General features: G+C 39.4%; 1 protein-coding gene across 3 annotated transcripts in view; it reads left to right on the plus strand.

The window, feature by feature from the left end:
- The window catches only part of mark4b (MAP/microtubule affinity-regulating kinase 4b), a 52,096-nt gene extending 35,015 nt beyond the window's left edge, over positions 1-17,081 (plus strand). For 2 of the 3 annotated variants that reach the window (XM_080053848.1, XM_080053847.1), the window contains exons 7-17: positions 51-107; positions 575-811; positions 1,152-1,271; positions 1,381-1,480; positions 1,957-2,066; positions 2,422-2,620; positions 3,084-3,304; positions 3,505-3,608; positions 5,912-6,190; positions 11,187-11,231; positions 13,925-17,081. In XM_080053848.1, coding sequence (XP_079909974.1) covers positions 51-107; positions 575-811; positions 1,152-1,271; positions 1,381-1,480; positions 1,957-2,066; positions 2,422-2,620; positions 3,084-3,304; positions 3,505-3,608; positions 5,912-6,190; positions 11,187-11,231; positions 13,925-14,258 — 1,806 coding nt within the window. In that variant the 3' untranslated portion in view covers positions 14,259-17,081. The remainder of the gene's footprint in view (positions 1-50; positions 108-574; positions 812-1,151; positions 1,272-1,380; positions 1,481-1,956; positions 2,067-2,421; positions 2,621-3,083; positions 3,305-3,504; positions 3,609-5,911; positions 6,191-11,186; positions 11,232-13,924) is intronic. The other variant, XM_080053849.1, reaches the window with a different exon arrangement.
- The last annotated feature ends 365 nt before the right edge of the window (positions 17,082-17,446 follow it).

The raw sequence follows: 17,446 nt of genomic DNA on the forward strand, positions 1-17,446 counted from the left end.
TCTTCCGTTGTTTGACGTGGGTGTGTTTTCTCTGTCTCTCTCCTCATCAGATTGTGTCAGCGGTGCACTACTGTCATCAGAAGAACATTGTTCACAGAGACTTGAAGGTGATTAAAGAAGAGAAAGAATGAAAAGAGTCTTCATACCTTCTTCAGATCTCTACTCCTCTCATGACATTTACTTAACAGACTGAATGTATTCATTTTACACATGTTAATGATTGAGATAGAATCTGATGTCCGTAACTTTCTACTAAGTAAAAATCTCTACAGCCAATTATTAATTTAAAAGTTGAATGCACGCCAAAACCAGAGTTTACTATCCACTACACAGAAAATAACTTCTTCTCAAGCTGTAAAATGCGAATAACCTCAACACTTATCTTCTCATCAACATGAATAATAAATTTTTTTCCATGTGTCCACTATCATTGTTTCCATGTTCCATCAAGTTATTATTATGAATTTGTATGGGTTATAACAGTATATGATGCGTTGGCAAGATTGTTCCATTACATTCATGCCAATAAAGCTTGTTAAATTTAAATTGAATGTGTTTTTCTGTGTATCTGCAGGCGGAGAACTTGCTACTAGACGCCGACTCCAACATTAAAATAGCCGACTTTGGCTTCAGTAACGAGTTCTCTGCGGGTAATAAACTGGACACGTTCTGCGGTTCCCCTCCCTACGCCGCCCCGGAGCTGTTCCAGGGGAAGAAGTATGACGGGCCAGAGGTGGACATCTGGAGTCTAGGGGTCATACTCTACACACTGGTCAGCGGCTCCCTGCCCTTTGACGGACAGAACCTAAAGGTGGGTGGAGATAGATAATAACAAATGAAAATGGATACTGTGTGCAAGTACCAAAGTTTTATGTTTGCTTTGTTGTTTTCCATCACGTATACCAAAGAAAAATAATGTACCATAGCATGCTAGTAAATTAATATTTTGAGTCTGATGTATCACAAACAGGGTACCAGTTATTAGTTGTATCTGTTTAAAGGGCCCCTGTGGAGTTTTCGTGTTAACAAAGAACTCATATTGAAAATCAAAAAGCTTTTCCAAAATGAATGTAAATGAATGTTCCAAACTTGTATTGACTCAGTGTCCCTGCAGCAGAATGTCATTGTGCACCAATGTGTGTTGTGTTCAGGAGCTGAGGGAGCGTGTGTTGAGAGGGAAGTACCGCGTGCCCTTCTACATGTCTACAGACTGTGAGGGAATCCTGCGACGCTTCCTGGTCCTCAACCCGACCAAACGCTGCTCGCTGCAGGTGAGGACGGAACTTCATCCTACAGCACTAACTTCCATCATTATTTTAATGTAAATGTCGGGACGAATACAGGAGTATCTAATGTCTTATCTTATCTCATAATCAACAGCAAATAATGAAAGATAAGTGGATTAATGTCGGCTATGACAGCGACGAGCTGAAGCCCCACACAGAACCTGTGGAGGACTTGAACGATACCAGCCGCATCGGTGAGAAACACACACACCTGTTAATATTTATTTCCTTATTTCAGATTTTACTGATAACTATCTGGTGATGTGCTGGATCATGTATCAGGTTACAGTAACAGTCATGTGGGAACATCTGGCTGAGGCCCATGTCCGCAGAATCCTCCTTCTTTTGATATTTTTTTGTAAGGTCTGGAACATTTGAGTGCACTGGGTCATGTTTATAATCTCCAGCAGAAGCATCTGCCTGGAGTCGTGGCTGTAAAGTAATCAGTGCCATATCATGATGACTTTGGTTAGCCTACATGCTGCTTCAGAGATGTTGAACGGGCACTTAGCTTTTGGTTTGTGTTAAGTTCAGGTGCTGCATATTGATCAATCACTGAAGGTTCACACCAAGCAGAGCATTTTATAGAGGCTAAATCTGTGTTATTCCTGTTAAACTCGTCACTTTGGAATTGTGAGATAAGTGTTTATAATTCCATGTCTTGTTCCAGATGTGATGGTTGGGATGGGCTTCACCAGAGATGAGGTCAAAGACTCGCTGACCAGTCAGAAATACAACGAGGTCACCGCCACATACCTGCTGCTGGCACGCAAGAATGAGGTGACTCTATCGGACAGGCTTTTTCTTTGTTTGTTTTAGTTGCAAATCCTTCTCTGTATTTAGGTTAAATACTAGATTATGGGTTATATAGTTTATTATATATCTACGCAAACGAGTGGGTCCAAAAATAATCTATATTGTGTATAGCATCTTAAATGTAAGAATGCAGCCTAAAAATAAATATGGTAGTAGTATGTTGAATTTGGGGAAAAACCTGGATTTGGAAATTAGCTTAGTGAGACTAACTTGGTTTGTTGTTTTAAGGGACACTTTAAACAACGTAATCGATACCTGACTGTCACATTGTAAATCTAAATCTATTTATTCTCTGTGTGTCTTTTTGTGTGTCTCTCAGACGGACGCCCCAGTGTCCCGGTCGGCCAGCAGTCTGAGTTTAGCTCGAGTGAGAACCAGCGGCATCACCAACGGGACCAGTAAACACACCACCTCTTCCTCTTCCTCCTCCTCTGCTGCTGCTGCTACTGCCTCCTCTGGACACAAGCCTCAGCGCAGCGCCTCCACATACCACCGCCAGAGACGACACTCTGACTTCTGTAAGGACAAACGCACACAGTCACACAGTGGGGTTTATTACTCTGTTGGGATTATTGGGTTTGATTAACCCTCGTCCTACAGACTGGGGTCCAAAGAGCCCATGGATAAACTATTTGTCTATATATTGAATAGTTATGAATATATTAGTTAAAGTTATGGATATATTGTAACTTTTTCTATATACTACTGTTCGTATTCATGTTGTGCACTTTAAAAAAACAACTTTTTTTTATCTTTGTTTAACCAGGTAGGTCACAAAGTAAAAAAGGTATTGTTTACAAAGACAGCTTGGCAAAAGCCTATTGGTGGACCTTGAGGATTGCTTCTAAATGTCGTTGTACACTTTGCACTGACAATAAAAGAGTTTATTCTATTCTATAAATATGTGGTTAGGATGGGGGTATATTTAAATGAACTGGCGACAGTAATAATCCTTACTGTGAAATCTCCTGTCTCTCTCAGGTGGTCCAGCGGTCCCAGGTTCCACTCACCCAAAGCGCAGCCCCAGTGGAGTGGGTGAAGGCACGGTGCTGAAGGAGGAGCGTCTGTCCAGCCGTAAACCCAGCACCAACACAGTGGGCTCCCGCAGTATCCCCACCCCCTCCAGTCCCATGGTCAGCTCCGCTCACAACCCAAACAAGGCAGAGATCCCCGACCGGCGCAAGGAAGTCAACTCAACCCCGGTAAAACCAAAAAGAATAAAACTGTAGATTTACCCAGCAGGGGGAATATGGAGATTATGGTTATTCAGCTAAATTAGCGTGCACACACACACACACACACACACACACACATGACATTAAAACTGAATATTTATGGATATTGAGGACATTGTTCATTTCAGTAGATTCATGTGATTTTGATATTCTGATTCTTCTTCCAGAATAACGTCCCTGCTAGTGCCATGACCCGAAGAAACACGTATGTGTGTACGGACAGATCCAGCACGGAGAGACACTCACTGCTGCAAAATGGCAAAGAAAACAGGTGAGTGGGGACTTTTTGGCAATTTTTATACAATCAAGTCCTAAAACAAAAGAACTGTGATGCACAGACTGCAAATTAATTAGCTGGTGGTGTTGGTTAAATAATGTCAGAGACTAGTTGCACTGGTACAGCTGGTCTGTTGTTTGGCTCTGGGTGTTGTCTCAAATACATTGAGTCTCCTCAACAGAAGATAGAGGGCTTAGTGTGTGTGTGTGTGTGTGTGTGTGTGTGTGTGTGTGTGTGTGTGTGTGTGTGTGTGTGTGTGTGTGTGTGTGTGTGTGTGTGTGTGTGTGTGTGTGTGTGTGTGTGTGTGTGTGTGTGTGTGTGTGTGTGTGTGCGCTGTAATGTCGGCTGTTGTGACAGATGGCTGTCTCAGAGCATGGCAGGGCACCATGTCCATTATCTCTCCTTCTTTCCCTGTGGTCACTCCATCACTTTCTCACTTCCATTGCCTGGCCTGTTTTTTTCTTTTCATCCCTCTATCTCTGTCAATCTGTGCTGTTGCCTTTAATAGGGAGAGACAAAAAGCTCCTGTTGTCTGACCTCCGGTAAAAAAAATTCCTGTACGGATGTGGCGGTTATGGGCAGGTCAAGCAGAGGATGTATTGAATTGATAAGAGACTGACAAAAAATCTTTGCACAAAAACACATAGAACATTAGCAAATGACAGCAAGAAGAAATGATAAAATGTTGTTATGGTAAAATGTGAGTAATTTAACGTTAGTAAACTGCACAAACATGCCAATATTTAACAACCGTGATATTTCATATAAATATTTAAAAAAAAATAAACACTGACTCCCTGTGTTTTGTGAGCAAACAGTTAAATGGATTAGATAAGATGAGAAAGGAGGAGAGGAAGAGATGGGAGAGAGGGTTGTTGTGAAGGAGAGAGCAGCAGGATGAAGTGCAGACTGGCATTGTGCCGACCTGACCCTCCACTTGTCAATGTGATGCCACGCCACAGTGGTTGATGGGACAAACACACGCACAGACACACAAACAAAGTCACATTTGGTTGATAACAAATCTAGCCGCATGTTTGTGACTTTGGTCAGACTATAACAGTATTTTTTTATTTACAAAGCTATGCTTAATAAGATACCATTGTATCTATCAACTCTTGAAATTTTGAAAATTTGGTGCGCCTTACTCGTTCAAAGCAATACATCATCCTGGTCATATAATACACATATTCAGGGACCATATACATAGGACTCAATCAGGCTAGATAATTTTAAACATTAAAACAGTTTTAAAAAAATGTAGTGATATTTTACTTGATGAATGCTCCTTTTTTTCTTTGGTTCTTCTGTCTTTTTTATCGTTTTAATTATGGAAACTACTGGCAGGTCTGGGTCAGTAATGCCAGTGTAGGAAGAACTCCTGACATTCTGTATTTCAATCCAACTTTTAGCGTGGTTGTGTAATGGAAAGGAAACCAGGAGAAATTTCAAGCAGCATCTCAGAAGTGTTTCTTTCAGCTGTCTACCCCTTTTCTCTCCACTTTTCTACCTCTCATATTATTTTTGTCCCTTCTGCTCCTCATCATATTTTCATTCTCCTCCAGCCCTCTCTATCCCCCTCCTCCCTCCGTCCCCGGTGTGCCCCGCTGCAGTAGACGGCTAGTTCACATCTCACATCGACGTTAAACGATTTTGCTCTGCCACGGCTGGGCTTCAACTTAACCCGTCTAATGGTTCGGCCCCACTTGAGCCCTGTGTGTGTGTGTGTGGGTGTTATCTAGAGCGTTATGGAAAGCAGCCTCAGGCCACCAGCCAGACATAACGACAGGGGTTCAATGTTGGATAAAGAGAGGATGACAAGTTAGGGGGCATACAAAAATAAACTAAAATAGCCCATAGGAGAGACAGAAATTTGGGTAATTTTTTGGAAGATAACGTTAGCTCTATCTTATATAAACTTCCATACAGTATTCATGCTTCTCTACATGTCTGAAAATGTCTTAATTTACCTCAGTTTAAGTACTACAAATATTTAACAACCCTTCAAAAAACCCAGGTATAAAAAATCCTCTCTGATCATGCCTTCCATACTTTAGGAGCATGTTAGAGAGACCTTCATTCACCTGAAGGGTATACTGTACTATAATGAATTTGCACATGCGTTGTAAAGAAAAAAGGCTCCTGATAATATCTACTTTGCTCATCGCCATCAAATCGATTGGAAAATACAAAACAACTATGATTCAAGAGAGTAATGCTGTCGCTGCACATATTTATATTGGTGTTAATGAGTTAATTGCAACTAACCACTCGTTTTCCCCTCTCTCTCTGTCCAGTTCCATATCCCACCGGCTGCCCCCCGCCTCCCCGTCCAGCCACAGCATCGCCGGAGCTTCTGGAGCGTCGTCCTCCTCCTCCACGCCCTCAGCCCGTCTCTCCAGGGGCTCCACTGTGAGGAGCACCTTCCATGGAGGGCAGCTCAGGGACCGTCGGCCCCCCTCGCATGCCCCACCGGCCTCCCCTACGCCCTCACACGATGCCAGCCCCCTGCCCCACGGCCGGACCAGGACCACCACCAACTTACTGAGCAAAATCACCTCCAAGCTGTCCCGCAGGTAAGGGGAGACCACGGGAGAAGGAGAAGTGGAAAAAAAGACTTTTCTTTAGAGGCGTAATTATAGGAAAAACAAGAAAGTGTTACTGCAGGGATTATTACTCATTGTTGGACATTTGCAAGTACGTTTTGGATTGTATGTATCTGATGTTTGACGCTAACCTTTCAAATGTGGTGAAGTGATGGCAGACCACCTGTTCACGCCTGTTATGTTTTGTATCTTGGACATTTAGGCTTGTAACTGGACATCTCCTTTGCTAAACCTGTACATAAAGATCTTTTAGCCTTTAACTCGGCTGTCTCTCACTGTCCCTTCCTTACTAACCTATCAGCCTTACTTTTCTAATGATACATCTTTTCAGGCTTCAGAACTTGTCTTCCATAATCTATCTCAGACCTGGGTCTTGTAGTGTTTAACATTATTGTAATATTATTTAACATGTGTAAACTGTAAGATTTTCCGCTCGCGCCCATCTGCTCCCTACAACATCCGACATGTATCTTATCTTATGTGATAGTAAATAAGATCTATGGTAGACATGGGATATGCAGGCCGCCATCTCAACATGTCACATTTCTGCAGTTGAACAGTATTTTAAAGTGAAGAAATACAGTTACATAACCTGCTCTTTAGCTTCTGTCATAGAGCATTTCCCTGATGTATATAACCCCTCCCGTGTGGTACTCTAAGGTGGTATAAACAAACGCTAACAACCTATTTGACCCAGGTCTGCTGCTCAGGTGGACTCACCATATGTCTTTCACAGTCAGTATTTTCTCGGCTGCTTATTGTTGCTTTATCTGTTTGTTTGATTCTTTAACCACTTTTGCTTTTCCTTGCCAGTCACCTGCCAATCTTCTTTCCTCCTTTTTCCTGAAACTACAGTCAACAAAGTTTAATTTCTCCTTCTACCTGTGCTTGTTTCTCAGGGTACCCTCAGGGTCTTGACACATTCAAAATGCATTGAATTTAATATTCCCAAAACAGGGCCTTAAAAGTATTGAATTTCACCAACAAAGTTTTGAACTTCCTTTATAAAGGTCTTACATTTTGTTGATTGTCCTTTTGTAGGGTAAAATAAATATTGGGGAGATGGGTCGTTATTTGAAAAATAAACACTTTTATTTGGTTATTATGAGTATATATAGTATACACACATTTCACAAATCTATTGTTACATTATATGAGTGAGTTTATGATATGTTCTTTATTAAAAGTACCTTGAATTTCTTCCGAATTTCCATTATACCCTTCATACTTTTGACAGTATGGCTTTGAAATTGGCATTAAATTAAATTTTGAGTGGCCTTAAGAAGGTACTTACAAGTCTTAAATGTAACATGGAGATCCCTGGTGGAGGTACCCTGCTTTCTGTCATCTCTACATTGCTCCCAACCTTTCTTACTTGGTTCCTATTTCATCCAATGTCTCTCTGACTCGTTATTTGATTTTCCTATTTTTCCATCCGTCTCATCCTCTCTTCACTTCCTTCTCTTCTCTCTCCTCGTAGGGTCACTCTTGACCCTTCTAAACGTCAGAGCTCAAACAAGTCCATCTCGGGCTGCACCCTCCCACAGGGGACAAAAACAGTTAGTAAGTCTTCCTTTCCCATGTTTTTCTGGCTGCTTTCTGTCTGTCTGTTTGACTGTTTGCCTGCTCACCAGTGCCCTGTCATCCCCACTGCTCGTCATCCGCTGTCTGTCGCAGGTTGGAGTTTAGTTATACCAATAAAGGTTTATGATATAGTTATACCAACATTAATCTGAGACGAAGCTTAGCTACCCTAAAGGCAGAAATGTATTCAGCGGATGAGTTCAGTTAAACCTGCATGGTTCTAGCTTGAATTCATTAATAACTTTTTTTTTCGCACATAAAAAATTGGGGGTAGGACTTGACAAGACTTCTTGCTATCCCTTTTCGAATGTGTCTAGTGTGTGTGTTATGTTAAAATTGGCTTTTCATTTAATCTGTTTTGCACAGATTTGGGTGACTGACTTTAATGTAACAAAAACTCATCAGCCCGTTTGTCTGTCTGTCTGGTCTGCTTGCATCTCTGCCGGCTTGGCTTTTCTCTGTAGCGCTCACTATAGACCATAGGTGGCACGGCATCGTAGCCTGCTTCTAACTAAACACATAACAGAATTGGTTTTCTGGAACAGCCCGGGGTGAAGTTGGTCAATTGTTTTTATTTATAGAAATTGGTGTTCAAGTTCGACCCAATTGCTAGACCATTGTCTGTTAGCTAAGCTTACGTAGGCAAAAAAAAAATACACAACACACACTCAGTCACACAACTTGTTTTTAGAATAAACAACCCAATGTGCGTGTGTGTGTGTGTTTGGTTGTGTCCCTCTGCATTAGGCTATGTGGGTTTATTACATCTCCACCGGACTAGTCTGAGTAATGTAATCAACCCCGGCATGTTTGCCGGTGCAGCACGTTGGATCTGTGTGAGCAGAGGATTCAGGACATACAGGAAAGGGGGGGATGGGGCTTTAATGTTGATAGAAGTCGAAGGTACGGATAAAGAGAGAGATAGAGAGAGAGAGAGAGAGAGAGAGAAAGGTGCATTCACTGTCTTATGGGTAGACGACCTCATCCCTGCTGCTATTAAGGGCTGAGACAAAAGTTGGAAATTAGTTTTTTCTATTTAAATTTACAACATTAACTTCAACCTCTTAAAGAGAATGAAAGAAAATATCCTAGTTTATTTCTCGTAAATTCATGACTTTATTGTTGAAATTGTATTTATATTTTTATATATTAATTTTCCACAGTGGCCCTGATAAGCCATCGCATCAATGACCTAGCCATAAAAAAATTATATAAAAAATATTCATGTCTGGGTGATTGAAGGTGCAGTGGGTAACCTGCATCATTGAAGCTTTGAACCTGTTAAATTAGGAGTACACAGCATATGTTTTGAGTTCTCCAGAAGTAGCTGCTTGTAAGAAGCCTGCACCAATCATCCTCACTGACTGACTGACCCGGCGTCACAGTCGCTTTAAATCAGGATTAGTTATGTAACCAGGATTTATCCTTCTCTTAAACTGGGATCTTACTCAGCTCTCCCTCAAGATACCAGCAGATTGTCCTGTTACACTGCTGCTTCTTCTGCCTCTCACTAGAGCACTGAGCCACTGTTCTGCGCTTCCGATCCGATTTCAATATCTCTGTTTTGGATGTTACCCGTTACCGATGCTGTCCGATTTTAATAATGTTAAGATTTTTTTGTTGGTGATGATATTAAGTATAATGTTATAAAGGCTTAAGCAACACAGCAATTCTAATTGAAAAGATCAAAATATAAAAAAATGCAAAACGGTTATAATATATTGGACTGTGTTGCTCTTTCACAATTAAAATATTTACTTAAATAAAACAGACTATGGAATTTGAATTAGTGGCGTGATGTCAGTCCAATATCCGATGAGTGGACTGCAGCCATATTGGACCCGATACCGATATTTGATGGCATCGGTCCCATCTTTACCTCTTTGCTCTGTTTCTTAACTTCTTCTCCAACTCTCTCCCTCTTCTTTCTCTCATTCTTTCACTTCCAAACCTGTGTATAAACTTGCCCACAAACTGTACAAGTGTATACACAGATTATTCACTAACCTGGTGAAAGATACGTCTGTTTATCTGTTACTTTAGGTTAATTTTCCCTACTTTTATTCTTCCATAAGGATGTGATACCACTTGTCTTGCACACTAGCCTCCTCCAATTTATGTTGCATTGTATCAAGCTAATATGGGCACCTTGACATCAGGTTCTCAGGGAGGAGCAAAGTGTTACTCACTCACTTTTCTTTACCCAGAACAAGAAATGCAAGGTCATTGATTCCTTAAATTAATGACATAATTACTGCAGTGCAGTGCAGTCAAGTCAAGGCATGTGCTGATGTTTCAAAAGATGGCTTTACGGAATAAATAATATAGGTAAACATTTGGTAAACTACTCTTTCAGCAGACATGGTGTCATATGAAAAATAAATTATTGAGGTTTAGTGTCCTAATCCAGCAAGAATCAACCTCCAGATATTCTCTGGATATCGTTCATTCATAAATGGCGAAGTTTAAGGCGGTTATTATCTGTGTGGATTAGCAGGGATTTCTCTGTGTGCTCTAAGAAAAGGTGACACTGCAGCAGTTTACAAAGCTTGGACTCCTCTTAATGTGTAACAGTCTTAACGTGTGTTTAGATCCTCAGCCAGAGCCAGGGTCACATTAGGGTAGGTTACATTACATACACCATCAGTTCCTAGAAATAGAGATCCCATTGCCAGGCTTGGTTGGAAAGAAGAGCTCAGTCTAAACACAGTGAATGACAACAGTGGCCCCTGGTGGCCACAAGAGGGAAGTGCAATAAGCAGAACTACACTGTAATGAAATGAAATCTTAATTTTATTTCTAACTATTTTAAAAGAAAAGAATGTCAAATATGAATAAATAAAACGCAAATTTCAACATAACACACACAAGATATGTGAAAGGGGTTAAGAAGAAGCCTTTAACATCAGTGATTTTAATTCTCCTTTACCTAAATAAATAAATACAAATATTTCCTCTGTAATTGTTTTTAAGTTGCATTATATTTATAATTTATATCAAGGTACATAAAAATGTTAAATACATTTTTCTTCTCAAAAAGAGGCTTTCTTTTTCTTCTTTAAACTTGCTAATTTGTGCTTTTACCAGCATCAATACATTTTCTTTCCCTTCTCATTTGTTTTGTGGTTCCACATCCATCCACTGTCTCAGCGTAGTGAGTGTAGGTCTGTGATGTTCCATCTGTGATGTGGAGACCAGTTGTTGTGTTCTGTGTTGTGAATTTGTGATTGGTTTGATGTGGTTTCACTCTAACGTCATGTAAACACACTGACAGAGCCATGCTGCTAAATGATAAATGGCTAAGTTAGCTGAGTACTAGGGTAAGTGTGGAGAAGCCATTGGCCGATTGATTGCTAACAGAAACATTTTTCTTCTTCTTGAGGGTCACAGACGAACCTGAGAGAATCAGCAGATCTCCGGTCACAAGGTGAGAAAACCTTTCAATTATTTCCAACACTGACTTGCCAAAGTGCAGATGAAGAAGAATCTCAAATGTATTGTGCAGCTTCACAAAATGAAGGACGTTTAAACACCTTAAGTGTAGAGACTAGTTTGTAGTCAATGTAATAATTCAATTTCCTTTTGGGAAATATGCTTATTGGCAGAAAGATGTTATTTAAAAAGATGAGTTATGTGTGTTATGTGTCAATATATAATATAACACATAACACCCATAAAACAGCATATTTTAGTTTTTATACTTCTGCTTTTGTAAAAAAAAAAATATACAAACAAGTTCCAACTTACCGCAGTCGTGAACTATTGAGTATATTCTCCACATTTCGACTTTGTTCACAATGTGTTTTGAGTCCTTACGCTAAGCTAAACATTTGCTGGCTCGAACCAAATATTGAGCATGCAGACATGAGAGTGGTATCAATCAGCAAGTAGAAGCAAATTAGAATATGTCCCAATATGCCCAACTGTGTCTGACCTGTGAAGGTAATTCAATTGTAGCCCTGAAATGTTGTTATTTAAAGTTACATACATATAAAAGGATTTGTTGGCCGTTGTGTTCACCCTGCAGCTGTAATGTTTTCATTTTTAGGTGCATGTGACTGACCCTGATGTTTTTCTGAACATCAGAAGTCTTCATGGAGTCACACTTTTGCATGTGATCCAACATGAGGAACTGGATTAATGTTTTTTTTTTCCTCTATTTATTATTATATTCTTCTCGTTAATGTGGTGAGCACACAAGGAAGTACAGGAAAAATATATTTAAATGTCCTGCTACAGATGATGCACACTGAGTTATTTATTACCTATAAATATTCTAATTTAAAAAAGTAATAACAAAAAAATTTAAAATTTTAACATTAACTTAAAAGTATTCAACCACATTCTTCATAACCCACTGGCTGCATACAAATGAAATAGAAATCAGATTATAAGTATTACATTTGTATTTCCACATATTGTTATGTACTTTAATATTATTGCAGAGACACTTGTAAGCTTAAAGGCACATAATGTAACCACAATTAACAATGAAAAGTTCTCTTTGACATAAATCAATTATTATTGATTGTATTTAGTAGTAAATACCTAAATATTTATGAGCAGTCCAGGGCTGCACAATAAGGTGAAATTTTATCGAAATCCCAATATGACCTGCCTTCACATCATAGTCACATACTTTAAAAACACCTTCGTTTGGTATATCCCATCATAATCATAATATTTGTTTCAATGAAAATGAGAAGAAAAAAAAATTCCTTCTCATATTTCAAATCATAACACAATTGCAGTATCAGTCACAATTTTCCTTTCAAATTGTGCAGAAATAGAACAGTCACAAAAATCAGCATTGGGACACCACTAAGACCTAGATTATATTGGTATTGATCTAATGTTATTTATACCAAATCCTCTCAGGGTTATCCTTTCAGTTTATCTGTATTTTACTAAAGGTCTTGTCAACTTCTTCTCAGCCTCAGCTGCCTCAGCTCAGTCTCAGTATCTGGTTAAAAGCAGGTAAACTATTAGCACCATACTAACACTAGCCAACAGACTGTGGTGTTGCTGTAGATGCTAAGCATGGCCCCTTGTGGTAGATCATCCCTGTGGGTAGAACCATGACCTTTAAAAGTTAATTACAAAAACAATCCATTAAAGGAAGATAAAAAGTATGTATTTGTAAAGTACCCTACCTGTCTAAGGGCTTGAACAAGCCCCATTCTTCCAGTTGTGTTGAAATTGAAGCAGATTAAGTCCAGTGCATGTAACTTGCCAGAGGTTCAAGAAAAGGTTGAGGTTACCAAAAATGTACAAATAATGTACATTTCAGAGTTCTCCAAAATACCTTTTGTCGGGGACAAATAATGGGTTCATACCTTGCAGCTTTTCTGCAGCAATGGAAGTAAATGAAGCATTGACAGTTGATGCAGACAATTGGTACAGGTGTCCCATCTGATGTCCAAACCATCTGTCTGGATAAAATCAGTGTTGGAACAGACTTTGTTATTACAACCTCTGAAGTATTAGTTGGATAATATTGACCAGGTGGCAGTACTTTATTGTTATTATTGTCAGATTAGATAGACTATTTTAATTTCAGAGTACATTGAGACATTAACAAAAAATGTAGGTGTTCTAAATCTTTTGACTTGTATTTATGTTGTTTATTATATATATTTTATAAACTTCCATTAAATAAAACATAAATGTATTACAAGTTCCAGCTTGACTAATATCCGTCACTTGAACAGTTAACTGTTGGTAGGTTTGATTTCTGTCTCCCTTTGGTGTTACATCCAGTGTATAGTATGAAACAAGAGATTTTATAAGACTAGAACTTATATTTACCTAGAACTATCAGAATCCAAAAATGTGATATTAATTTTGTTTTTCTTCTCCTCCCTCTTTCCCTCACCTCTCATACATTCACACTCATAACACATTCACTTGTCTCTTCACACCTTCACCACACAATTACATAACCAAATATCCTTATATTCATTCCCATTTATCCTCAAATCTTTTCATCCACACCTCTTATATCTCCTCTTCCTCCCTTATTTGTTCTTCTATCTAACCCTTCTCTTCTAAACATCCCATCTCCACTCTTTCCTCCATTGTTTTTACTCTCTGTATCCCCTTACTCCCTCTCCCCTCCAGTCGCCATGTATCTGGGCATCAGAAGGCGGCCGAGCCCCGGACCCCCCGATCCGGCTGGGATGTGAGGGTGCGTAGCCCGCGCGACCCGGCCGAGGTGGTGCTAGCGCTGCGCGAGGCGGCTCAGGGCTGTGGCTGTCAGGTCCACCTGGCTGGGCCGTTCCTCCTTTCCTGTACCCACGGAGCGGCCGGCGCCCGCGTGGCCTTTGAGGCCGAGGTGTGCCAGCTGCCCAGCGGCCTGGGCCAGAGCAGCGGCGTCAGGTTCAAGCGCCTGTGGGGGGCGCCGCTAGCTTTCAGAGACATCGCCACCAAAGTGTCCAAAGAGCTAGAGCTCTGAGGGCGACAGGAGGCGGGGCTTATTGATACATGACGGACAGGACAAGTTGAGGAATGAGGAGGGACGAAGAGGAGGAGGAGGAGGAGAGAGGTAGAACCGCAAGCCTTCTCCTCCTCTTCCTCCCAGGGCTCCATCCTCCACGCCTCGCCTCCGCCAAAGACCCTCTGCTTCTGATGCCACCAATCACAGCCAGACAAACAGATACAGTAGACCGCCATCGGCAGACTTGTGATGACCCCCTGCTTAAAACACACTTCCATATAACGTGAGCCCATGGAGTCAAACCTTTTCTTTTTTTCCCCCTTTTTCATGTTTGATGATGTAAGGAATGTGTTGCTGAGAATGATAGAGATTGATCATTTTGCTGTTGTTGACATTGTTATTCCTCTTGTTTCTTATTTGTCGTCATTCCTTTTTAAAGAGCTGCTATTTAAAGAGATGTTTGAATTGTTTTGCCTGTTAAGTTTATTTTCTTTCTTTTAATGCTTTTAAAATGGGTAGAAGTTTGACATGTGTTGTCACTCTCGGACGCAGACGTCACAACATGTAAGAAGTGAAAGGCACAGTGTGACCTCCGGCCTCGAGAGGGAGACATGCAGAAATGCATAGACTTCTGACCAAATGAAGAAGCATCACGACATTTCTGCCATCTATTCTGTTATCTATTGAAAACACCCATTTTTATTGCTCAGATGGGAGTTTGTTTGTTTCATTTCTATACTGAATTTTAAGGAAGAATATTTGGGCAACTAGCGATTTAAAAAAAATTAGAGGATGTGTTTTATCCATTATGCACTTCCAGAAAAAGTTGACACTTCAAGTAAAGTTGGAAAGATGTTGAAAGATTCAAAATTCCAGGATCAATAACTCATAAGTTAAGTGATTTTAAAACACAAGCAATAGCATCTTTGCTATCATTGTAAGGCAGGCAGTGGGCTACAACCTGCCAAACTTCCTCCTCATTTTTTTTTCACTCGTTGCCCTCGTACTCTTCCTAGTATCGATCGCCTGCCGGTGACGCTTACAGACGAGCAAAGCTGCCTAGTAACACAGGACCCATTTGAAATATTAAACTAGATAAACCCGATAGTTTCAGTTTATGCTTCTTACAAGTAAAATGTTAAGTACCCGAAAACATTTTAATAATACATTTTACCCAATAAAAATCTGACTGTCTAAGAGGAATCATGATCAAGTAAATATTATCAATTTAACTTAACTACATTTTTAACCCAACCAAATAATAAATATATACATTAATACATTTTTGAACCAAATGCTTTGTGTGTGTTCAGACAACTAATTAGATTACATCCATGCTGAAATTTCTTTAAAATGATCAGGTTTTCTCCACAAATCTTGTGTTGCATTTGATTACTGGTCAAGTTGTATGAATCTTTTCTTGACTGATTCTAGTTCTTATCTTATATAATGGAACACAATGTAAACACAATATGATGCACAAAAAATACAAATCTTAACTTTTTCTGCAAAGCCAATGCAGACATAGTTCAATACCTGATCAAAACACAGTGAAAATACTTTATATTGTTTTTGTTTTGTTTTTCAAGATGACCTTCACAATGAAAATAAAAGGATATCCTCCTCCCAAAACATGTGCCCACACATTAATACAGTAACAGACATTACAGCAGTTATTCTGGTGGCACTTACAGCATCGCAGTCTGTCTGCCATTGCAATCACTCTTCTCAACCACACAGCCAAGACTTGAATTAGCATTGATTAAAACTTAATAGGACTCAATTTTTTAAATGTTTGATATTGCTGATTTGTTGTTAAAATCATTGAGCACTTTTTTTTTTGCTTTTTATCCATGATTTGCATTGTACTGTTCTGGCAATGTTTTTAATTCATCTGTATTTTCTTTTTTGTAACAACTATCTAAAGTCTTACACGTTTAAAGCCCACTGAAGCGACTAAGCAAAACATTCTGTTTCCTTCACCAAGTCATATAAAGGATTTGAGGTAGAAATGAATCACCAACTTTCAGAAAATTCAAGATAGTGATCTGTCTTAAGCTTTTCTTTTTTTCTTTTTGAATATTCATTTTTTTCATGAATAGAAACTGTAGATTCCCTCTGTCGACCAATCGGACTGCAGCAATGCTTAGACTGTTGACCATCAGATTCCATTCTTACTGTTAGAGGTGTATGACTGTTAACCAATCAGACTCCACCCTTATTAAGTTACTGTGTGTGCAGAGATGACTCAGTGGCTTACAGGTGAGATTGTGACCTCGAATGACCTTTGAGAAACTCAATTCTTCTTTGATTGTCTTTTATAAATGTAAGAAAAAAACACCAACACACAGAGTCCACCAAGTGCTACATTGCCCGTATATTGACACTGACGACTCCAAAGTCAAAAGGCTGTTGTACCCGTGTTGTAACTCTATAAAGCCAAGCAATTATAACCTGAAGTATGAAGCATCTAACGAAACACTGAAACGTAACAGTAAACGTTAGATGATACAGCGGATGTCTGATCTTTACGGCTGTAAGGAATTGTATCTGTTCAATGGGAGATGTCAACCACAGCAGGTACCCACCACTGTCTGAAAATGTGAAGCTGTGATTTAGGGCTAGTTTTTGCAATTTTCTTTTTCCTTTTGTGTACAACTGGGCCTCACTCTCTTAAAACCTGTTGTGTAGATACAGTTAGGGCCAATGCTTTAAGGCTACAGTTCTGTTGTATAGTGTGTTTGAAGCTGTCGCTGGTATCAACAAAACTTAACTTATGGGCTGAATTTACGGAAAATGATCGACCTGCAATCCTGCATGTCTCCTAGGAAATAATGTGTGACACAAAAATAAAGACTTTCAACCTCTTTTATATTTTATGTCTATTTATTATTATCAAATGTGGATGTAATGTCTTTGACCCTCTGATGTGTGTTTGTCCAGTGTAAACATAATATTAATCTCTAAGGATTTAGTTAACTTTAGTTTGTACTTATGTTAAAATTAATTTTTTCATGTACGTGAAACTGCAAATATCTTCAATTCACATGTGTAACTGCACATTATTAATTTTTTTTATCTTTATTTTGTATATTCTATTCAAATTTATATTCACTCTGCACGTTTTTAATGTCTTTGACCATTTTCTTTGTGTTATTGTTGAGTTGTTATAGTGAGTGTTTGTCCAGTGAACACCAATATTATTT

The sequence above is a fragment of the Ammodytes marinus genome (genome assembly GCF_949987685.1).
Source record: "Ammodytes marinus genome assembly, chromosome: 3".
Classification (NCBI taxonomy): Eukaryota; Metazoa; Chordata; class Actinopteri; order Uranoscopiformes; family Ammodytidae; genus Ammodytes; species Ammodytes marinus.